General features: G+C 40.7%; 1 protein-coding gene across 1 annotated transcript in view; it reads right to left on the reverse strand.

The window, feature by feature from the left end:
• The window catches only part of celf1 (cugbp, Elav-like family member 1), a 205,465-nt gene that overhangs the window by 110,885 nt on the left and 69,789 nt on the right, over window positions 1-24,791 (reverse strand). Inside the window, exon 4 of the mRNA XM_034184315.1 lies at window positions 1,017-1,065. Within this exon, the coding sequence (XP_034040206.1) occupies window positions 1,017-1,065 (49 nt within the window). The remainder of the gene's footprint in view (window positions 1-1,016; window positions 1,066-24,791) is intronic.

Genomic DNA, 24,791 nt, shown 5'->3' on the forward strand with positions numbered 1-24,791 from the left:
ACAATTTACAACATTAAATTGTTACTGTTTGGCTTATCCATTGCCCGTTCTTTTACGCCCCCTGTTGTGGGTCCGTGTTCCTACACTTTCACAACAGTTACTGTGGATAATACACTAAAGACGTCATGGGTTAAAATCATGCATGGCACAGAAGGTTCCCCTGCTTAAATCAGCACACGTCCAGGCCCATCTTAAGTTTGCCCATGACCATTTGGATGATCCAGAGGAGTCATGGGAGAAAGTTATGTGGTCAGATGAGACCAAAATAGAACTTTCTGGTTCTATTTTTCATTAATTCATTAATGAAATTCATTCATTTCACTCGCCGTGTTTGAGGCAGAAGAATGCTGAGTACCATCCTAAAAACTCTGTCCCTACTGTGAAGCATGGGGTTGGAAGCATCATGCTTTGGGGGTGTTTTTCTACATGTGGGACAGGACGACTCCACTGTATTAAGGAGAGGATGAACGGGGCCATGTATTGCAAGATTTTGGGGAACAAACTCCTTCCCTCAGTTAGAGCACTGAAGATGGGTCGTGGATGGGTCTTCCAACATGACAATGACCCGAAGCACACAACCAGGATAACCAAGGAATGGCTCCGTAAGAAGCATATCAAGGTTCTGGAGTGGCCTAGCCAGTCTCCAGAACCTAAACCCAACAGAAAATCTTTGGAGGGAGCTCAAACTCCATGTTCCTCAGCGACAGCCCAGTAACCTGGCTGATCTAGAGAAGATCTGTGTGGAGGAATGGACCAAAATCCCTGCTGCAGTGTGTGCAAACCTGGTGAAAAACTACAGGAAACATTTGACCTCTGTAATTGCAAACAAAGGCTACTGTATCAAATATTAACATTGATTGATTTAAAAAAATCCTACATTGTGATTTCCGTACATATATATATATATATATATATATATATATATATATATATATATATATATATATATAAAAACACTCAGGCACTATATGTTAGTTGTGTGTAAAAAATACATGTACATGTAACAGCATCCTTACCATTGTTTTTCTCACTGTCAGCAGGCTTCATCTGAATAGGGTGGTGCATCTGAACAAGAAAACAGACAAAAATGAGTACTCAGTGGTGGGCCCTATCTTGACAGTCTAAAATACACGATTTGCAACACATGCTGCAAATGTTTTTGCGCCATGTCAATCTTATTTTGGCGATTTTAGCAGCACAAAATCTCAGACCAAAACAGGGTGCTCGGTGCAAAGGGGCTGGATAATGTCACCTAAATACTCACGCCCATGTTGTGGGCATAATGTAAAATCAAACTGTCACATCACCTCTCATCATCCAATTGTGGCAAGGCGGGGCACTCGGAGGACAAAGATTTTCTGCTTAAGAAATAGATCTGTGCACGTGTAATCAGCACACAAAAAAGAAAAAAAAACAACTGCATAACATTAGGACTGTGTTAATGTGCTACAACAGTTGGATTAACACCTGTTGCTATTTGTGAAGAGTGTTTTCGAACCACAGTGGACTATGCACAAAAGGTACAGCTGGTTCAGCCTTTGAGATGGAACTCACATCCAAGTTTGAAGGTACGTTACAAACTGTTCAGTTTAACTCTGATTGGAAATATGCTATTTTACACTCCATCTGTGGGATATGATCAACAGGTGGTAAGCTTTGATGGTCTAAGACAGTGATGTCCAAATTATTCCAGAAAGGGCCGAGAGGGTGCAGGTTTTCTTTGTAGCCACTGACTCCAGCAGGTGATTTTACTGATTAACATCACTTTGAGCAGATGGGATGAGTTAATCAGTGAAATCACCTGCTGGAGTCAGTGGCTACAAAGAAACCCTGCACCCTCTCGGCCCTTTCTGGAATAGTTTGGACACCATTGGTCTAAGATGAAGCCCACCAGTTCCTTGATTGACCACTTGAGGCCGGTGTTCTGTTGAGATGAGGTTCCCTGTCAAATTGAAATCCCCGTAGCGCAAATTGACAGTTATGTGTGCCGAGTTGAGCTCCCTCCTCGAGGTGAGCTCCATGTCATCGAACGACAATATTCTGCTTTATAAACAGCGTGTACATGCAAGTCTTTACTTTTTTAAAATCAAAAAGACACTTATTACTGTATTTTTATGTAAATACAAAACTTATGTAGGTTGTCTTCAGTAGTGGAGCTCATCTCGACCGGTGACTGTGTCCCTTTGAAATGAGCTCCACCGCGCAACTGCGCATGCATATTTCATCCGTCAAGTTGAGCTCACTCAATGAAGAGAGGCAGAAAACCCACGGGGAGATGTGCATGCGCAGTTGTGTGGCAGACAGATGTAGGTAAATTCAACTGGGGGGAGGTGTTAAAGTCCAGGCAGAGAGAATAGTGCACAGTTGCATGGTGGATGTCCTCTTAACATGTAGGTCATCTCGTCGGGACACCGGCTCCAAAAGCAAACAGGTTCCCATTCAAGTTCATGTTAAAGAGGAGCTATGCAACTCTGGTCAGTGTTTCGCAATTTGACACTGCACCCCCCCCCCCCCTTTTTTTTTTTTTTGGTCATGCTTCTCTATGGAACTCCCCCTACAGCACAGGAATACTTAAGTCACAAAACGGTCACAAAAAATTTCATTCCCGGAGTCACCAACCAAACGGCCCCCTCTAAAAATTGGTCTGCCCTGCCTTCTGCCTCTGAGTCTGACTCTCTACACTCAATGCGATCAAAGGGAATAATGTGATTATTAACCATCATATTACAAATGAAAACCTCTTAAATCATTCTAAAGTCCGTTTTAAGCAGAAACAAGGCCGTTTTAAGCAGAAATCAGGTGATAATTGGTGAATCACTGCTGACGCTCAGAAATGAAGCTGATGCACCAAAATGACGCATGCACAGTGAAGGCAGGGCAGACCGATTTTTTTTTTTTTTTTTTTTTTGGTGGGGGGGGGGGGGGGGGGGGGGGTTGGTGACACCGGCCCTCACAGGCTGGTAGCTAGCAGCAAACTCCATTTCATTTGTGTGTAAATATAATGTCTTTGACATGTATCCTGTACAAGCTAGTGAGCAATAAATGCTTCTAAAACTGAAAACGCTGTTTTTGTAACCTAGTAACACCTCCAAACTGATTTACAAGACATTTTGCAGAACGTCAACCTGCAGGCTAATTTCCACTAACTCAACCCTAACGTCCACTATTGTCAAAAGCTCATAAATGTAAATATTGTTTCTGATTGACTGATGGACGGGCTTTACTGAACATGTACAAATAAGGAATATTAAGTCCCTTGGGCTGCTCCCTCATTTTCATGCAGCAGATCCAAGGTGGGTATGCATGTTGGTTTGGCAAGTTTTACACCAGATACCCTTCCTGATGCAACTCCACATTAAATGGAGAAAAGTGGCAAAGGTGGGTTTGAACCGGGAACCTTCCGCACTGAAACTAAATGCAATAACCAGTTGGCCACCACGTTGGAGAGTATGGGATGTCTCTACAAAGTTTTTTTTACTCCAGACCTGACTCGTTTCATATAGATTATCTTCCAGTACATAGATTGGATCTGACAGCACATTAAAGAGAAAAACAATTCAGCAAGAATAAATATAACACAATGCTAAAACAGCCTTGGCTGTATGAGAATAAAAATGGGAAACAGAATGTGACCTTTTAACCTCTTAAAATAGGTCAAGGTTAGCCATCTCATTTGTCCAAGGTCTGTGTCCCAAGAATGTTCCCTGTGAATTTGAAGATTCTGGCAGTAATTGGACTGGACTTATGCTGAGCACAGGCAAATGGACAGACAAGCGCAAAGTCTTTGCAATATCAGATGGCCATATTTTGGCCTCGGGTAAAAATGGCATAAATAACAGCTGTCTAAAGTTTAGTTTTAAAGAAATTAAAATAAGATATAAATAAACAAAAACAACATATATAGAATGTATAGGAGAACAGGACAGGAGAAGAATAGAAGGCTAGATATGTTGAAACTGTGTGATCCTCTTCTTTGGGTATTCTTTAAGATGAAAAATAACGTAGTTTTCTGTAAAGTTCTTTTTTTTTTTTTTTACCAATGATCAAGCTTTGAATGAACTGTGGAGAGATTAAAAAAAAAACAAGCACATTACTCTAACTTTTGCATTTATGAGTGCCTTATAATACACTATTTTTAGTATTTTAAAAAAATCTTTTCAGTGAGTGCCACCGAGCCTGACAAAAAATTCTCGGGGTAAATGGCCACTCAAAAATAAGATATTCTATCTTGTAAGTCACCAAATCAGAACGGGCGGAGAATGAGGACAAACCCTGTCACATCTGGTGACCTGATCAATCCAAAAAAGCAACTGCTTTGCCTATTTAATATCCTACAGACATGTCTGCCACCTGCTGGACCGCTGTTGGATTAGTTGTAGGTGTGGTTTTGTTTGTGTGTGTGTGTGTGTGGGGGGGAGGGGGGGGGGGGGCAGCAGAGAGAGAGTTTCTTGTCTGTTTTGCACTTACCCTCCAGTCTCGTTCCTCCTCTGGTGTTTACTTTTGGGTTTTTATTCCTATATAGTTTGTCATCAGTCTCAATAGTGTCTGTGTCACTTTGTGTCTGCCCTCCATGTCTTGTTCTTTCATGCTGTTAATCTGCTGCCCCCTGGTGTCTCATTTTAATCATTACATCCCCTCAGTTAAGTTCCCAGCCGTGATTAATTTACTCACCAGACAAACAGTATTTAGTCTCACCTGTGTTTGTGTTCCTTGTTGGGTTCATTACTTGTCTTGTCTGCGTGGTGGGTGTTCAGTGTTCATGTCTGCTGCCCAGAGTTTATGGGTTATTGCTCAACCTTTTGAAGTCCTGGTCTCTCCACTACCCCACAGTTTGTAATTTATTCTGTTTTTTGCACTTCCCTGAAGACTGACTACCTTGGTTTTTTCCTTGATGTCTCATGCCTTGGATTCCCTTCTTCCTGAGTGGAAGAAGACTGAATTTTTGTTGTTTCTACACTTCACCAGTTTTTGTGTCCTGCACTCATATTTTTAAACAAAGAGGAGAAAAGACTTTGCCTGTATTTAGCAGTGAGAGAAGAAAGTGATGGGGATAGTCCAAAAGTATGTCCGAACTTCCATTTACTACACCAGAGAAACAACCAGTTATTCTCCGACTGTCATATTATTTTTGTTCGAAAACTGAAAGATGATCAGATGTCCACACAACACAACAGACAAGATTTTGGCTGAACATAGCCAAAACATACAGTACTGAGCAAAGGTTTCAGGCACATTTCATGCATCATTAAAAACATTCAAAATGATGAAAATATGATAAATATTCATAAATAAATTAAATGTGTGATGAATTTCAACTTTAATGGTAAATGGACTGCATTTATATAGCGCTTTTCCATCTGCATCAGACGCTCAAAGCGCTTTACAATTATGCCTCACATTCACCCCGATGTCAGGGTGCTGCCATACAAGGTGCCTACTACACACCGGGAGCAACTAGGGGATTAAAGGCCTTGCCCAAGGGCCCTTAGTGATTTTCCAGTCAGGCGGGGATTTGAACCCATGATCTTATGGACTCAAGCCCAACACCTTAACCACTAGACCATCACCTCCCTAACTTTAATGATAAATCAATGTGAAAATTGGGTTCTATTTGCGTGTAATTTTTTGGTATTTAAGTCACAAGACCTCAAAAACTATTTTAAAACAAATGCGAATTAAAGTATGAGCAACTGTATTTTGCAGTCATTTTAATATTGCATGATCATTTGCAACTGTTTGTGTGGTATTCTACTGGCCAGCACACTTACAAAGAAATTATTAATATTATTATATTTCTTAAAAATCATTTTGTTACATTATATATTTTATTATTGCCATTATTTTATTATATTTTTATATATTTATTATTATTGATATTTTAAATAAAAATATAGCTCACATTCACTTATGTTGGAAATGATTTTGTGTTGACATGCCAATAAAATAGGGAGCGGGGAGGGGCATCAAATGGTGCTCTTATAATTCTAAGATACCTAAAACGTTAGCACAGTACTGTACATGTCTTCGGTCTCCCTCAGTCTGGAGTCCATGAAACATGTTTGAGTCACTCTCTCTTCATTTTGGCTCACCGTGACAATGGACTAAATATCTGCAAATTAATAAATTACTTTTAAGAAGATTCACAAATAGTGTATTGATTATTTTTAAAATTTATTTCAGATTTAGAATATTTACTATCAAATATAACATTTGTAATTGGGTCACTTCATCAATCAATCAATCAATCAATCAATCAAATCAATCAATTTTTTTTATATAGCGCCAAATCACAACAAACAGTTGCCCCAAGGCGCTTTATATTGTAAGGCAAGGCCATACAATAATTATGTAAAACCCCAACGGTCAAAACGACCCCCTGTGAGCAAGCACTTGGCTACAGTGGGAAGGAAAAACTCCCTTTTCACAGGAAGAAACCTCCAGCAGAACCAGGCTCAGGGAGGGGCAGTCTTCTGCTGGGACTGGTTGGGGATGAGGGAGAGAACCAGGAAAAAGACATGCTGTGGAGGGGAGCAGAGATCGATCACTAATGATTAAATGCAGAGTGGTGCATACAGAGCAAAAAGAGAAAGAAACAATGCATCATGGGAACCCCCCAGCAGTCTACGTCTATAGCAGCATAACTAAGGGATGGTTCAGGGTCACCTGATCCAGCCCTAACTATAAGCTTTAGCAAAAAGGAAAGTTTTAAGCCTAATCTTAAAAGTAGAGAGGGTGTCTGTATCCCTGATATGAATTGGGAGCTGGTTCCACAGGAGAGGAGCCTGAAAGCTGAAGGCTCTGCCTCCCATTCTACTCTTACAAACCCTAGGAACTACAAGTAAGCCTGCAGTCTGAGAGCGAAGCGCTCTATTGGGGTGATATGGTACTACGAGGTCCCTAAGATAAGATGGGACCTGATTATTCAAAACCTTATAAGTAAGAAGAAGAATTTTAAATTCTATTCTAGAATTAACAGGAAGCCAATGAAGAGAGGCCAATATGGGTGAGATATGCTCTCTCCTTCTAGTCCCCGTCAGTACTCTAGCTGCAGCATTTTGAATTAACTGAAGGCTTTTTAGGGAACTTTTAGGACAACCTGATAATAATGAATTACAATAGTCCAGCCTAGAGGAAATAAATGCATGAATTAGTTTTTCAGCATCACTCTGAGACAAGACCTTTCTGATTTTAGAGATATTGCGTAAATGCAAAAAAGCAGTCCTACATATTTGTTTAATATGCGCTTTGAATGACATATCCTGATCAAAAATGACTCCAAGATTTCTCACAGTATTACTAGAGCTCAGGATAATGCCATCCAGAGTAAGGATCTGGTTAGACACCATGTTTCTAAGATTTGTGGGGCCAAGTACAATAACTTCAGTTTTATCTGAGTTTAAAAGCAGGAAATTAGAGGTCATCCATGTCTTTATGTCTGTAAGACAATCCTGCAGTTTAGCTAATTGGTGTGTGTCCTCTGGCTTCATGGATAGATAAAGCTGGGTATCATCTGCGTAACAATGAAAATTAAGCAATACCGTCTAATAATACTGCCTAAGGGAAGCATGTATAAAGTGAATAAAATTGGTCCTAGCACAGAACCTTGTGGAACTCCATAATTAACTTTAGTCTGTGAAGAAGATTCCCCATTTACATGAACAAATTGTAATCTATTAGACAAATATGATTCAAACCACCGCAGCGCAGTGCCTTTAATACCTATGGCATGCTCTAATCTCTGTAATAAAATTTTATGGTCAACAGTATCAAAAGTAGCACTGAGGTCTAACAGAACAAGCACAGAGATGAGTCCACTGTCCGAGGCCATAAGAAGATCATTTGTAACCTTCAATAATGCTGTTTCTGTACTATGATGAATTCTAAAACCTGACTGAAACTCTTCAAATAGACCATTCCTCTGCAGATGATCAGTTAGCTGTTTTACAACTACCCTTTCAAGAATTTTTGAGAGAAAAGGAAGGTTGGAGATTGGCCTATAATTAGCTAAGATAGCTGGGTCAAGTAATGGCTTTTAAGTAATGGTTTAATTACTGCCACCTTAAAAGCCTGTGGTACATAGCCAACTAACAAAGATAGATTGATCATATTTAAGATCGAAGCATTAAATAATGGTAGGGCTTCCTTGAGCAGCCTGGTAGGAATGGGGTCTAATAAACATGTTGATGGTTTGGATGAAGTAACTAATGAAAATAACTTAGACAGAACAATCGGACGAGAAAGAGTCTAACCAAATACCGGCATCACTGAAAGCAGCCAAAGATAACGATACGTCTTTGGATGGTTATGAGTAATTTTTTCTCTAATAGTTAAAATTTTGTTAGCAAAGAAAGTCATGAAGTCATTACTAGTTAAAGTTAATGGAATACTCAGCTCAATAGAGCTCTGACTCTTTGTCAGCCTGGCTACAGTGCTGAAAAGAAACCTGGGGTTGTTCTTATTTTCTTCAATTAGTGATGAGTAGAAAGATGATGTCAATAACATCAAAAACATGTCAAAAACATGTCAATAATGTTTGACCCCTTCATGAAAAGGGGTCAAACATTATTGGTCAGTAAAAACAGAACAGCCCTATGTGCAGGGAAAAAATATAACATGATTGTCTCTAAATAATAACTGTGATAACAGAGGACATAATTTTCTTGGAATTTTTCTTTTGAGTTTTTATCTGAAAAGGGGGACACCAAACCCACCACATTTGTGACATACAGCACCTAAGTATTATTTTGGTAAAAATGAACAAGAATCACTTCAACTAATTAAACTGAATTTACTTCCGATTTGATGGGCATATGGTAAAATTAACCCCCCCCAATAGAACAGTGTCTTAATCACTCAGTACAGCTGCAGAGAGAATGCTAAAAATGTGGCATTGAATGTAACCCGTCTGTTACATTTAAAACCCATGTTCCTAAACTGCTAATTTATTCAATAAATAAAACTCCAGTTGTGTTGAGAGCCTTAAACCCATGGGGAGATGGAATTTAGTTGAACAATAAAGTAAGTCATCAATTATTTGCTTTACATTTGATTCGCGTCCCAGTTCGACCAGTTACACTTGAGTCCTAATATAACCACCAAAAATAGCACTTGGAGGCTTTCCTGCTAGCCCATCCAAAAAAAGTATATCATGACTTATCTCAATAGTGGATTTTATGTATAACCAAACAAGCACAAAATGACTGACAAGTTTATTAACACAATGTACAGTATGAGCTTAAATCCAACAATCACTATAGACCCAGCAGAATCACATCCCATTGTGCCACCCTAATCGATACCAATATTCTGATTAATATTGATTAATAACCCACTGGCTGTATTATTCTCAATATCACCAATGATATTGCGAATAATACAGTGAGTGGGTTATTAATCAATGACATCACTGATCACCTACCAGTGTTTACAGCCTATGACAGTAACTACAAGAGGAAACAACCAAATGACAAACTTAAATACCATCGAATGAGGACAGAAGAAACAATGAGAGCACTGAGGAATGACTTTCTGGTACAAAACTGGGATATTGTATACAAAGAAGTTGATGATGATCATGCATATGAGTCATTTTTAAAGGCCCCTTCACACGTTATGCACACTCTAAAGGCTATGAAATTGGGCTATTAGTTAAAAAAAAAGTAGAAAAGGGGGTGTTCACAATAATAGTAACATCTGCTGTTGACGCTACAAACTCAAAACTATTATGTTCAAACTGCTTTTTTAGCAATCCTGTGAATCACTAAACTAGTATTTAGTTGTATAACCACAGTTTTTCATGATTTCTTCACATCTGCGAGGCATGGAGTCAACCAATGTGTGGCACCTTTCAGCTGTTATTCCACTACAAGATTCTTTAACAAAATTCCACAATTCATTCACATTTCTTGGTTTTGCTTCAGAAAAAGCTTTTTCGATGTTACCCCACAAGTTCTCAATTGGATTTAGGTCCGGGGATTGGGCAGGCCACTCCAAAACATTAATTTTGTTGGTTTGGAACCAAGATTTTGCTCGTTTACTAGTGTGCTTGGGGTCAGTGTCTTGTTGAAACACCCATTTCAAGGGCATGTCCTCTTCAGCATAAAGCAACATGACCTCTTCAAGTATTTTGACATATCCAAACTGATCCATGATACCTGGTATGCGATATATAGGCCCAACACCATAGCAGGAGAAACATGCCCATATCATGATGCTTGCACCACCATGCTTCACTGTCTTCACTGTGAGCTGTGGCTTGAATTCAGAGTTTGGGGGTCGTCTCACAAACTGTCTGCGGCCCTTGGACCCAAAAAGAACAATTTTACTCTCATCAGACCACAAAATATTCCTCCATTTCTCTTTAGGCCAGTTAATGAGTTCTTTGGCAAATTGTAACCTCTTCTGCACGTCTTTTATTTAACAGAGGGACTTTGCGGGGTATTCTTGCACATAAATTAGCTTCACACAGGCGTCTTCTGTCACAGCACTTACAGGTAACTCCAGACTGTCTTTGATCATCCTGGAGCTGATCAATGGGTGAGCCTTTGCCATTCTGGTTATTCTTCTATCCATTTTGATGGTTGTTTTCAGTTTTCTTCCACGTGTCTCTGTTTTCTTTTGTCCATTTTAAAGTATTGGAGATAACTGTAGATGAACAGCCTATAATTTTTTGCACCTGCGTATAAGTCTTCCCCTCTCCAATCAACTTTTTAATCAAACTACGCTGTTCTTCTGAACAATGTCTTGAACGTCCCATTTTCCTCAGGCTTTCAAAGACAAAAGCATGTCCAACAGGTGCTGGCTTCATCCTTACATAGGGGACACCTGATTCAAAGCTGTTTGTTCCACAAAACTGACAAACTCACTGACTGAATGCCACACTACTATTATTGTGAACACCCCCTTTCCTACTTTTTTTTTTTTTTTACTAATAGACCAATTTCATAGCCTTAAGATTGTGCATATTATGAATGCTTGGTCTTGTTGTATTTGTGAGACTCTACTGAATCTACTGGTACCTTGTTTTCCATGTAACAATAAGAAATATACTCAAAACCTGGACTAATCTTTTTAGTCACATAGCACTACTATTATTCTGAACACTACTGTATGTTTTTATTTATGTCCACATGATGACAGCAAACAGACACACACGCATCACAGTGGGCAGTTGTTAGTCCATGTCTGTCAAAACACAGTACGTTGTCCAGCTGGGATGTCCAGAATGACAGATCTCCACAGCTGCTTCAGTGGGCGGACACACCTCCTGTCAGTTCAGCGCACACAGCCACACTTATGGAGAACTTAGACAAATTTCTCTGCCAGCACGACAGTGATCGTCTGCAGACTGCTGTCGTGCCAAGAGTGCGAATGGCCACACATTTTCTAAGTGCCAAACGAGCTGTGTTAGAAGTTCGTGTCAGCTGGAATTTGGCCGACACCTGCCGCGAGAGGGATTGATGGGTTCTCACAGCGCACACTGTGTCTTTCAGCCACTGGTGTGTGGAAATACTTGTAGCAACAGGTGTACGAGGCGTTTGAGGCAGAGACGATTTTACACGTTTAGCACACGATTTGTGCTTCATGTGCACTTTGACCAAACTTCGCACTGTGTGTGAAGGGGCCCTAAGAGTGTTCACATCATTGTATGATTACAAACTGTCCATAAAAACTATACTGTAAAAAACAAAAATACACTGATGGACCATGGATCACAAGGGGGCTGTAGAATGCCTGTAAAAAGAAAAACACACTCTCTGGAGAATTCATAAAGAAAAGAACTGAAGAGGTTTAACACAAATATAAAAAAAAAATAATAAAAATAAGTTAACTAATATAAGGGTATGCAGGAAAGAATAATATAGTAGAATTTTAAATATGGGAGAGGTGATGGTCTAGTGGTTAAGGTGTTGGGCTTGAGTCCAGAAGATTATGGGTTCAAATCCCTGCCTGACTGGAAAATCACTCAGGGCCCTTGGGCAAGGCCTTTAATCCTCTATTGCTCCCGGTGTGTAGTGAGTGCCTTGTATGGCAGCACCCTGACATTGGGGTGAATGTGAGGCATAATTGTAAAGTGCTTTGAGCATCTGATGCAGATGGAAAAGCGCTATATATACTCAACAAAAATATAAACACAACACTTTTGGTTTTGCTCCCATTTTGTATGAGATGAACTCAAAGATCTAAAACTTTTTCCACATACACAATATCACCATTTCCCTCAAATATTGTTCACAAACCAGTCTAAATCTGTGATAGTGAGCACTTCTCCTTTGCTGAGATTCTCCATCCCACCTCACAGGTGTGCCATATCAAGATGCTGATTAGACACCATGATTAGTGCACAGGTGTGCCTTAGACTGCCCACAATAAAAGGCCACTCTAAAAGGTGCAGTTTTATCACACAGCACAATGCCACAGATGTCGCAAGATTTGAGGGAGCGTGCAATTGGCATGCTGACAGCAGGAATGTCAACCAGAGCTGTTGCTCGTGTATTGAATGTTCATTTCTCTACCATAAGCCGTCTCCAAAGGCGTTTCAGAGAATTTGGCAGTACATCCAACCAGCCTCACAACCGCAGACCACGTGTAACCACACCAGCCCAGGACCTCCACATCCAGCATGTTCACCTCCAAGATCGTCTGAGACCAGCCACTCGGACAGCTGCTGAAACAATCGGTTTGCATAACCAAAGAATTTCTGCACAAACTGTCAGAAACCGTCTCAGGGAAGCTCATCTGCATGCTCGTCGTCCTCATCAGGGTCTCGACCTGACTCCAGTTCATCGTCGTAACCGACTTGAGTGGGCAAATGCTCACATTCGCTGGCGTGTGGCACGTTGGAGAGGTGTTCTCTTCATGGATGAATCCCGGTTCACACTGTTCAGGGCAGATGGCAGACAGCGTGTGTGGCGTCGTGTGGGTGAGCGGTTTTCTGATGTCAATGTTGTGTTGGCGGTGGGGTTATGGTATGGGCAGGCATCTGTTATGGACGAAGAACACAGGTGCATTTTATTGATGGCATTTTGAATGCACAGAGATACCGTGAGGAGATCCTGAGGCCCATTGTTGTGCCATCCAAGAACATCACCTCATGTTGCAGCAGGATAATGCACAGCCCCATGTTGCAAGGATCTGTACACAATTCTTGGAAGCTGAAAATGTCCCAGTTCTTGCATGGCCGGCATACTCACCAGACATGTGACCCATTGAGCATGTTTGGGGTGCTCTGGGCCGGCGTATACGACAGCGTGTACCAGTTCCTGCCAATATCCAGCAACTTCGCACAGCCATTGAAGAGGAGTGGACCAACATTCCACAGGCCACAATTGACAACCTGATCAACTCTATGCGAAGGAGATGTGTTGCACTGCATGAGGCAAATGGTGGTCACACCAGATACTGACTGGTATCCCCCCCAATAAAACAAAACTGCACCTTTCAGAGTGGCCTTTTATTGTGGACAGTCTAAGGCACACCTGTGCACTAATCATGGTGTCAGCATCTTGGTATAGCACACCTGTGAGTTGGGATGGATTATCTCAGCAAAGGAGAAGTGCTCACTATCACAGGTTTAGACTGGTTTGTGAACAATATTTGAGGGAAATGGTGATATTGTGTATGTGGAAAAAGTTTTGGATCTTTGAGTTCATCTCATACAAAATGGGAGCAAAACCAAAAGTGTTGCATTTATATTTTTGTTGAGTGTAAATGCAGTCCAATTACCATTTAAATATCAAAAATAATAAAGGAATATTGGACATACTCAATAGAAGAATTAAAAGTGTCTCCAAACAACAAAGTTATCCTGCATATTTTATTGATAATAGCATTATTACTTTCCTCCATACTTTCTTCCAGCATGGGGAAAGTTTTGAATTTTTCACACTTTAAAGAAGCTATTCTGGTGAATTTTAACAAATTAAAAGATGATTTTATGTGGATAAAAAGTGCTCTCATTTACACCTTTGTTTAAAATCTTGGCCATGAAGGACAATTCATAATAAATTTTATCAAAATTTATTGTGACCAGACATTCTAAATCAATGTTTGTCAATATTGAAACCAAGTAGCCAGGATATTCAGTCCAATATATATGTAAATGCTGGCAAAATCCATTCAAGACAGATACATAAACAAATAAAAAAAAAGAGCAATCAGAGATTTCTGACGTCTGCCAATCATATCCAGGCTTAAAATCTCACGATACATGGCCACGTTCATTTTTCCCTTAACACGGATCAGTCGTCCTGTCACCTTTGCAGAAAAACAGCCCTAAAGCATGATCTTTCGACCCCCATGCTTCACAGTAGATATGGTGTTCCTGGGATGCAACTCAGCATTCGTCTTCTCCAAACATGACGAGTTGGGTTATTACTAAAAAGTTCTATTTTGGTTTCATCTGACCACATGATATTCTCCCAGTCCTCTTCTGGATAATCCATATGCTCTCTGGCAAACGCCAGATGGGCCTGGACACGCCTGGCACTGCAGGATTCGAGTCCCTCTCTACGTAGTGTGTAGCCTTTGTTACTTTGGTCCGAGCTCTCTGCAGGTCATTCATCAGGTCCCTCCGTGTAGTTCTGGACTTTTTGATCACCGTTCTCATGATCATTTTGACCCCACGGGATGACATCTTGTATGGAGCCCCAGATTAACGGAGATTATCAATGGTCTTGTATGTCTTCCATTTTCTTACAATTGCTCCCACAGTTGATTTATTCACACCATCCTGCTTGACTATTGTAGATTCACTCTTCCCACTCTGGTGCACATCTACAATTTTCTTCCTGGTGTCCTTTGACAGCTCTTTGGTCTTGGCCATGGTTGAGTTTGGAGTCTGACTGTTGAGGCTGTGGATAGGTGTCTTTTATACGAGTTCAAACAGATGCCATTAATACAGGTGGAGGACAGAAGAGCTTCTTAAAGAAGTTACAGGTCTGTGAGAGCCAGAAATCTTGCTTGTTTGTGGGTGACCAAATACTTATTTTCCACCATAATTTACAAATAAATTCTTTAAAAATCCTACATTGTGATTTTCTGGATTTTTTTTTCTCATTTTGTCTCTCATAATTGAAGTGTACCTATGTTGAAAATTACAGGCCTCTCTCGTCTTTCTGAGTAGGATAACTTGCACAATCAGGGAATGACTAAATACTTCTTGGCCCCACTGTATATAAAGGGAAATCTTGATCCAGAATCCGGATATGGATCACCTCCAACATTCAATGGAGTCTTCCATGCACTATTATTTATCTGTAGTGCAAACGTGGTGAGAATCCATGAAGTAGTTTTGACGTAATCCTTCAAAGCCTGTATAAACTGCACTTTGCACTTTGGACCTTATCGTCGCAATGAAAATCACGCTGCTGTGGATCATTTTCTGCCTATCAGCGTTTGCGCATGGGAGCTGCCTCACAAGCCGGCAAAGCTTCCTTACCTACACCAGAGAACACCTTTTGTCACTTCGCTCACCTGGTGGGGTTCCTTCAGTCTGTCTACTTGCAGACTGTCAGGAAATCCGACCGCCTCTTAAATGTCTGGGGAAGAGGAAAAAGCATGGCTCAAGGGGAGGCGTGAGGCACCGACTCTGGAGACACCGCAGCAGATTCCTGCTGCCTGTCATCACTCTGTCTAACGTCCGCTCGGTAAGCAACAAACTCGATGAACTTGTGCTAAGAGCCGAGCATGACAGTGAATTTAGACAGAGTAATCTTGTGTGTTTGACGGAAACATGGCTTAAAGATCATCATGACACACCAAGCCTGTCAGGCTACACCGCTGTCAGAGCGGACAGGGATGCGCGCACTGCGCACAAATCCATTGGAGGGGGTCTGTGTTTGTTTGTGGATAACAGCTGGGCCACTCAATACAGCATACGAGAGCAAGTATGCACACCAGACTATGAGATACTGACTGTATCTTTTAGACCCTTTTATCTTTCGCGGGAGTTCGGACAGATCACTCTCATTCTCGTATATGTGCCTGGTCCAAATGACGACGCAGCAGGAGAGAGAATTGCAGAGAGCTATAATAATGCACTCACTCGCTCTGCTGACCAGTCCGTTTTTGTTCTGGGCGAATTTAACTCCTGTAATCTGTCTGACCACTTGCCCACTCTACAGCAATACATAGACTGTCCTACACGTCTACATCGGATGTTTGACCATTGCTATGGCAACATCCCAGAGGCTTATAAAGTGGTATGCAGACCGCCTCTTGGAAAATCTGACCACAATGTGATTCATCTTTTGCCTAAATACAAAGCTGTGGTCAAAAGAATTAAAACAGTTAATAAGCAGCTACAGGTGTAGTCTGAGGAAAGCAAAGAGCAACTCAGAGACTGTTTTGATTAAACCAACTGGGACATTTTCTTTGAATCCTGTTAGGATGGAGATGAACTCACTGACACTATCACATCCTATATTAAGTTCTGTGAGGATAATGCGTCAGAGACTAAAACTGTGAAAATATTCCCAAATAACAAACCCTGGGTGTTCAAACAATTGAAAATCTGTCTTAATGAAAAGAAGGCAGCCTTCTGCTCTGGTAATGTGCAATTAATGCAGGAAAAAAGGAGACAGTTGAGAGGGAATATATTTAAGGCAAAAATTGAGTACAAGAATAAAGTAGAAAGTAAATTTTTCAGTGGGCAATATAAAACAAGCCTGGGAAGGTCAAAATACACTGATGGGCAAAACCAGTAAGAAATGTGATGCAGTTACAAGCATCGATCAATGTTTTGTTGATGAGTTAAACCGTTTCTTCTGTAGATTTGATAAAGTGGATGATAAACAGAAATGTGATGAGATCTGTAAAAATCTTCCTGCAGGAGCCCCCACAGCCATCACTGAGGATGCCGTGGCTAAAAGTCTTTCTAAACTGAAGCCAAACAAGTCCACTGTCCCAGATGGCCTGAAAGCCCGTCTACTCAAAGACTGTGCTCCTCAATTAAAAGGAGTCTTCTCCAGATTGTTTAATTCCCTTCTTGTCACAGGAGTGCCCAAATCCTGGAAATTCTCTATAATAAGGCCTATACCAAAAAAGCCAGGGGCAAGCAAACCTGAAGATTTTCAGCCCACTGCCTTAACCTCCATATTATGTAAAACTATGGAGAGTGTTAGTTGACCTCCTGACCACCACAGTGGTTGGTGAATTAGACCCTCTGCAGTTTGCCTATAAGAGGGACAGAGGTACTGATGATGCCGTATTGATCTTGCTGGACATGATTTCAAAGCAGCTTTCACTTGCTAAAGCATATGCTCGGGTTTTGTTTGTAGACTTCAGTGCAGCTTTTAATTCTATGAAATTACATATTCTTCTGAAAAGGCTGGCTGATTTAAATGTTGAAAAGGGCCTGATGATCTGGATCAGAGACTTTCTGTCTTGTGGCCCTCAAAGGGTTTGTGCTAACAACATTCTGTCAGGAGAGCTCATCATAAGCACTGGCTGCCCACAGGGTAGCATTCTTTCACCTTTACTTTTCTCTCTTTTTACAAATGAATTTGCAGTTAATGACACAAACTTTAAACTGATTAAATACGCGGATGGCATGGTCCTAGTCGGCCTGCTACAGAAATCTGACTCCTGTGGCGAAGCCTCCTATCTCGTTCACACTAAGGCTCTTGAAGCTTGGTGTCTCGACAGCCAGCTGGAAATCAATGTGTCTAAGACAAAGGAGCTTGTTTACACAAAGCAAGAACTGACCGTGCAGCCAGTTTCACTCGATGGCCAGCTTGTTGAAACGGTGGAAACTTTTAAATATCTTGGTACAGTTCTTGACAGTCACTTGAGCTTCTCTGAAAACACTGATTTCATCTTTAAGAAATGTTCACAGCGACTCAGTCTTCTTAGAAGACTGAGTTGTCTTGGTGTTAATCCGCAGATTTTAGAACTTGTGTATTCTGCACATATTGAGAGTATTTTAACATTTCATCTTTGTGTTTAGTTTGGTCACTTGAGTTGTAAATGTAAGGACAAATTAAATAGAATTGTAAAAATGGCAGGGAAAATTGTGGGAAAACCCCAGCAGCCTCTGGCCCACATTTACACTGACAGGATGAGGAGGAAAGCTCAGAAAGTCCTAGCAGACAGCTCTCATCCTCTGTCCTGTCAGTTTGAGCTCTTGAAGTCTGGGAGGCGCTACAGAGCTCCTCTGGCCAAAGGTTCTTTTAAAACATCTTTTATACCAAATGCCGTCGACATAATGAACTCAAAAAAGTGACAACTCCACAAATAAAACCTGAACTGCTTTACTTCTGTTTTATTTGATTTTATTAGATCTTATTTTACGTTTTACTTATCTAACTAGATCTTATTCTACTTCTTCCTTTATTTCTATGTATTTTATGTATCTTATCTTTGTTTTATTTGTGTGTTTGTATGACTATGTTTGTATTTTAGTGTTGTCTTTTTTGTGCTGGTGAGCCAAAGACAATTTTCCACATTGGTGGACAATAAAGAATTATTCTATTCTATTCATTTTTGGCTCTCTGTTGGGACTGTTTACACAGAGACTGCTACCTGCTGCTTTGGACTTGAACTAACAGTCTTTTTCAAGACTTTTTTACTTTTTTACCTTTTTACTTTTTTTTAACTTTTTTACTGTGCTCCAACGCCTAAGGAAGACCTCTAACGGTCGAAACATCGCGACGGAGCACTTTTATCAGCTAACTTTCATTAGCGTTGGCAGGCTAACTAGCTTGCTAATGCTTTCGTTTTTATTTTTATTTATTTATTTTTTTAATTTTATTTTAGCACCGTTGTCGTGCGTTCGCTGTTGTCGTGCGTTGCCTGTGCTGCTTCATGGCTTGTTTGGTGCCTTGAATGGGGCACTCCTTCTGCTGAATCACCTCTGGATTATTTGCACATTATTCAGTTTGTGTGTTTTTGGGAATCCGATGGCTTAGCGCAGCTATTAGCTCTTAGCCGATTTAGCATGGCGGCTTCTCCTGTCTCTCCCGTACTTTTCTGCTCTGGGTGTGAAATGTTTAGGTATTCCTCGGCCTCCTTTAGCAGTAACGGTACTTGTAATAAGTGCAGCTTATTCGTAGCTTTGGAGGCCAGGCTGGGCGAATTGGAGGCTCGGCTCCGCACCGTGGAAAATTCTACAGCTAGCCAGGCCCCTGTAGTCGGTGCGGACCAAGGTAGCTTAGCCGCCGTTAGTTTCCCCCCTGGCAGATCCCGTGCAGTCGGGAAAGCAGGCTGACTGGGTGACTGTGAGGAGGAAGCGTAGCCCTAAACAGAGCCCCGTGTACACCGTCAACCCGTTCACATCTCTAACCGTTTTTCCCCACTCGACGATACACTCGCCGAGGATCAAACTCTGGTTATTGGCGACTCTGTTTTGAGAAATGTGAAGTTAGCGACACCAGCAACCATTGTCAATTGTCTTCCGGGGGCCAGAGCAGGCGACATCGAAGGACATTTGAAATTGCTGGCTAAGGCTAAGCGTAAATTTGGTAAGATTGTAATTCACGTCGGCAGTAATGACACTCGGTTACGCCAATCGGAGGTCACTAAAATTAACATTAAATCGGTGTGTAACTTTGCAAAAACAATGTCAGACTCTGTTGTTTTCTCTGGGCCCCTCCCCAATCAGACCGGGAGTGACATGTTTAGCCGCATGTTCTCCTTGAATTGCTGGCTGTCTGAGTGGTGTCCAAAAAATGAGGTGGGCTTCATTGATAATTGGCAAAGCTTCTGGGGAAAACCTGGTCTTGTTAGGAGAGACGGCATCCATCCCACTTTAGAGGGAGCAGCTCTCATTTCTAGAAATCTGGCCAATTTTTTTGGATCCTCCAAACTGTGACTGTCTAGCGTTGGGACCAGGAGGCAGAGCTGTGGTCTTATACACCTCTCTGCAGCTTCTCTCCCCCTGCCATCCCCTCATTACCCCATCCCGTAGAGACGGTGCCTGCTCCCAGATCACCAATAACCAGCAAAAATCTATTTAAGCATAAAATTCAAAAAGAAAAAATAATATAGCACCTTCAATTGCACCACAGACTAAAACAGTTAAATGTGGTCTATTAAACATTAGGTCTCTCTCTTCTAAGTCCCTGTTGGTAAATGATATAATAATTGATCAACGTATTGATTTATTCTGCCTAACAGAACTTGGTTACAGCAGGATGAATATGTTAGTTTAAATGAGTCAACACCCCCGAGTCACACTAACTGTCAGAATGCTCGTAGCACGGGCCGGGGCGGAGGATTAGCAGCAATCTTCCATTCCAGCTTATTAATTAATCAAAAACCTAGACAGAGCTTTAATTCATTTGAAAGCTTGTCTCTTAGTCTTGTCCATCCAAATTGGAAGTCCCAAAAACCAGTTTTATTTGTTATTATTTATCGTCCACCTGGTCGTTACTGTGAGTTTCTCTGTGAATTTTCAGACCTTTTGTCTGACTTAGTGCTTAGCTCAGATAAGATAATTATAGTGGGCGATTTTAACATCCACACAGATGCTGAGAATGACAGCCTCAACACTGCATTTAATCTATTATTAGACTCTATCGGCTTTGCTCAAAAAGTAAATGAGTCCACCCACCACTTTAATCATATTTTAGATCTTGTTCTGACTTATGGTATGGAAATAGAAGACTTAACAGTATTCCCTGAAAACTCCCTTCTGTCTGATCATTTTTTAATAACATTTACATTTACCCTGATGGACTACCCTGCAGTGGGGAATAAGTTTCATTACACTAGAAGTCTTTCAGAAAGCGCTGTAACTAGGTTAAGGATATGATTCCTTCTTTATGTTCTCTAATGTCATATACCAACACAGAGCAGAGTAGCTACCTAAACTCTGTAAGGGAGTTAGAGTATCTCGTCAATAGTTTTACATCCTCTTTGAAGACAACTTTGGATGCTGTAGCTCCTCTGAAAAAGAGAGCTTTAAATCAGAAGTGTCTGACTCCGTGGTATAACTCACAAACTCGTAGCTTAAAGCAGATAACCCGTAAGTTGGAGAGGAAATGGCGTCTCACTAATTTAGAAGATCTTCACTTAGCCTGGAAAAAGAGTTTGTTGCTCTATAAAAAAGCCCTCCGTAAAGCTAGGACATCTTTCTACTCATCACTAATTGAAGAAAATAAGAACAACCCCAGGTTTCTTTTCAGCACTGTAGCCAGGCTGACAAAGAGTCAGAGCTCTATTGAGCTGAGTATTCCATTAACTTTAACTAGTAATGACTTCATGACTTTCTTTGCTAACAAAATTTTGACTATTAGAGAAAAAATTACTCATAACCATCCCAAAGATGTATCGTTATCTTTGGCTGCTTTCAGTGATGCCGGTATTTGGTTAGACTCTTTCTCTCCGATTGTTCTGTCTGAGTTATTTTCATTAGTTACTTCATCCAAACCATCAACATGTTTATTAGACCCCATTCCTGCCAGGCTGCTCAAGGAAGTCCTACCATTATTTAATGCTTCAATCTTAAATATGATCAATCTATCTTTGTTAGTTGGTTATGTACCACAGGCCTTTAAGGTGGCAGTAATTAAACCATTACTTAAAAAGCCATCACTTGACCCAGCTATCTTAGCTAATTATAGGCCAATCTCCAACCTTCCTTTTCTCTCAAAGATTCTTGAGAGGGTAGTTGTAAAACAGCTAACTGATCACCTGCAGAGGAATGGTCTATTTGAAGAGTTTCAGTCAGGTTTTAAAATTCATCATAGTACAGAAACAGCATTAGTGAAGGTTACAAATGATCTTCTTATGGCTTCGGACAGTGGACTTATCTCTGTGCTTGTTCTGTTGGACCTCAGTGCTGCTTTTGATACTGTTGACCATAAAATTTTATAACAGAGATTAGAGCATGTCATAGGTATTAAAGGCACTGCGCTGCGGTGGTTTGAATCATATTTGTCTAATAGATTACAGTTTGTTCATGTAAATGGGGAATCTTCTTCACAGACTAAAGTTAATTATGGAGTTCCACAAGGTTCTGTGCTAGGACCAATTTTATTCACTTTATACATGCTTCCCTTGGGCAGTATTATTAGACGGTATTGCTTAAATTTTCATTGTTACGCAGATGATACCCAGCTTTATCTATCCATGAAGCCAGAGGATACACACCAATTAGCTAAACTGCAGGATTGTCTTACAGACATAAAGACATGGATGACCTCTAATTTCCTGCTTTTAAACTCAGATAAAACTGAAGTTATTGTACTTGGCCCCACAAATCTTAGAAGCATGGTGTCTAACCAGATCGTTACTATGGATGGCATGTCCCTGATCTCTAGTAATACTGTGAGAAATCTTGGAGTTATTTTTGATCAGGATATGTCATTCAAAGCGCATATTAAACAAATATGTAGGACTGCCTTTTTGCATTTACGCAATATCTCTAAAATCAGAAAGGTCTTGTCTCAGAGTGATGCTGAAAAACTAATTCATGCATTTATTTCCTCTAGGCTGGACTATTGTAATTCATTATTATCAGGTTGTCCTAAAAGTTCCCTAAAAAGCCTTCAGTTGGTTCAGAATGCTGCAGCTAGAGTACTGACGGGGACTAGCAGGAGGGAGCATATCTCACCTGTGTTGGCCTCTCTTCATTGGCTTCCTGTTAATTCTAGAATAGAATTTAAAATTCTTCTTCTTACTTATAAGGTTTTGAATAATCAGGTCCCATCTTATCTTAGGGACCTCGTAGTGCCATATTACCCCATTAGAGCGCTTCGCTCTCAGACTGCGGGCTTACTTGTAGTTCCTAGGGTTTGTAAGAGTAGAATGGGAGGCAGAGCCTTCAGCTTTCAGGCTCCTCTCCTGTGGAACCAGCTCCCAATTCAGATCAGGGAGACAGATACCCTCTCTACTTTTAAGATTAGGCTTAAAACTTTCCTTTTCGCTAAGGCTTATAGTTAGGGCTGGATTGGGTGACCCTGGACCATCCCTTGGTTATGTTGCTTTAGACGTAGACTGTGGGGGGGTTCCCATGATGCACTGTTTCTTTCTCTTTTTGCTCTGTATGCATCACTCTGCATTTAATCATTAGTGATCGATCTCTGCCCCCCTTCTCGGCATGTCTTAGTCCTGGTTCTCTCCCTCAGCCCCAACCAGTCTCAGCAGAAGACTGCCCCTCCCTGAGCCTGGTTCTGCTGGAGGTTTCTTCCTGTTAAAAGGGAGTTTTTCCTTCCCACTGTGGCCAAGTGCTTGCTCATAGGGGGTCGTTTTGACCGTTGGGGTTTTTCATAATTATTGTATGGCCTTGCCTTGCAATATGGAGTGCCTTGGGGCAACTGTTTGTTGTGATTTGGCGCTATATAAGAAAAAAGTTGATTGATTGATTGATATTCTAAAGTGAAAAACAGTTGGCAATATACAGTGAGGAAAATAAGTAGCTGCACACCCTGCGATTTTGCAAGTTCTCCCACTTAGAAATCATGGAGGGGTCTGAAATTTTCATCTTAGGTGCATGTCCACTGTGAGAGACATAATCAAAAAACAAAAAACAACAAAAAAAAAAAAACCTGAAATCACAATGTATGATTTTTTTTAATAATTTATTTGTATGTTACTGCTACATATAAGTATTTGAACTAGGGATGTCCAGATCAGGTTTTTTGGCCCCAATCAGATTCCAAGTCATCTGATTTTGAGTATCTGCCAATACCGAGTCCCGATCCGATACTTTAAAAAACTGAATGAACAACGAACAAATGCTAAATATAATAATTTCATTTTAATCACCTTATTTTACTATTTATCACTTAAACAGTGCACTTCTCCTTGAGGTAGCTTGAACAATCAAGTAATAATCAACCAGACTTAAAAAATGCACAAATTTCCATGTTTATTTGTCTAAAAATAAATGTCAAAGGTTCCTTATGTTAAACAAGAAATGATCTAATCTGAAATAACAGGTGGTTTTAATTTATAGATCAAAGGTTTTAAAAGAACCATTTATTGATTTAGCTATGTTAATTACAAGTGTTCTAAACTTTTTTAAACAGTAATCAGAAATTTTGAGGTAACAAACAACAAAAAACATTTCCAAGGATTTTTCTTCAGACACGTGGTTTCTGCACTGATCTGTGGTTCAAATCCCCGCCTGACTGGAAAATCACTAAGGGCCCTTGGGCAAGGTCTTTAATCCCCTATTGCTCCCGGTGTGTAGTGAGCGCCTTGTATGGCAGCACCCTGACATTGGGGTGAATGTGAGGCATAATTGTAAAGCACTTTGAGCTTCTAATGCAGATGGAAAAGCACTATATAATGCAGTCTATTTACCATTTGTACAGATCAGTGGTTTCTGCCACTAGTCTTCCGTGTTTTGGCCCGATGCGTCGTTCCTATTGGACAGCGCGACACATCATCACAACTCAGAGTGTCGAAAGTTCAAAAGTCAACTTGAAAAGTAAAAGGAGAAAAAAAAAACAACTTACAATTGTGTCCTGACAGTCCTCAGTGTCCCTCTGATGCTTTATCAGTGTTCAACAAGTTCAGAGCAGCGAAGTGAACGTGAATGAAGACGGAAGCTCTTTAAGACGCGCTCCTAAATGTGATGAGTGTGCACGTCGCTCAAGCACACACCATCTCTCGCTCCGTTTTGCAGACAAACGATCACAGCACAATTTGTTTTTTTGTTTTTGTTAACCAGATGACAGATTGTCGTCCTGAGGACTTGGTCAACACCGGGTCCTGCTGCGCACGGAAGGATGACTGACCAAGAGTTTCGGTGGGAAAGTGTCCATCATCCTCTTGTCATTCCATCGAGGCATCAGGCTGAGCGCATAAACACACAAACAGCAGTTCTGCAAAAGAAACTTTGC

The sequence above is a fragment of the Thalassophryne amazonica genome, chromosome 2 (assembly GCF_902500255.1).
Source record: "Thalassophryne amazonica chromosome 2, fThaAma1.1, whole genome shotgun sequence".
NCBI lineage: Eukaryota > Metazoa > Chordata > Actinopteri > Batrachoidiformes > Batrachoididae > Thalassophryne > Thalassophryne amazonica.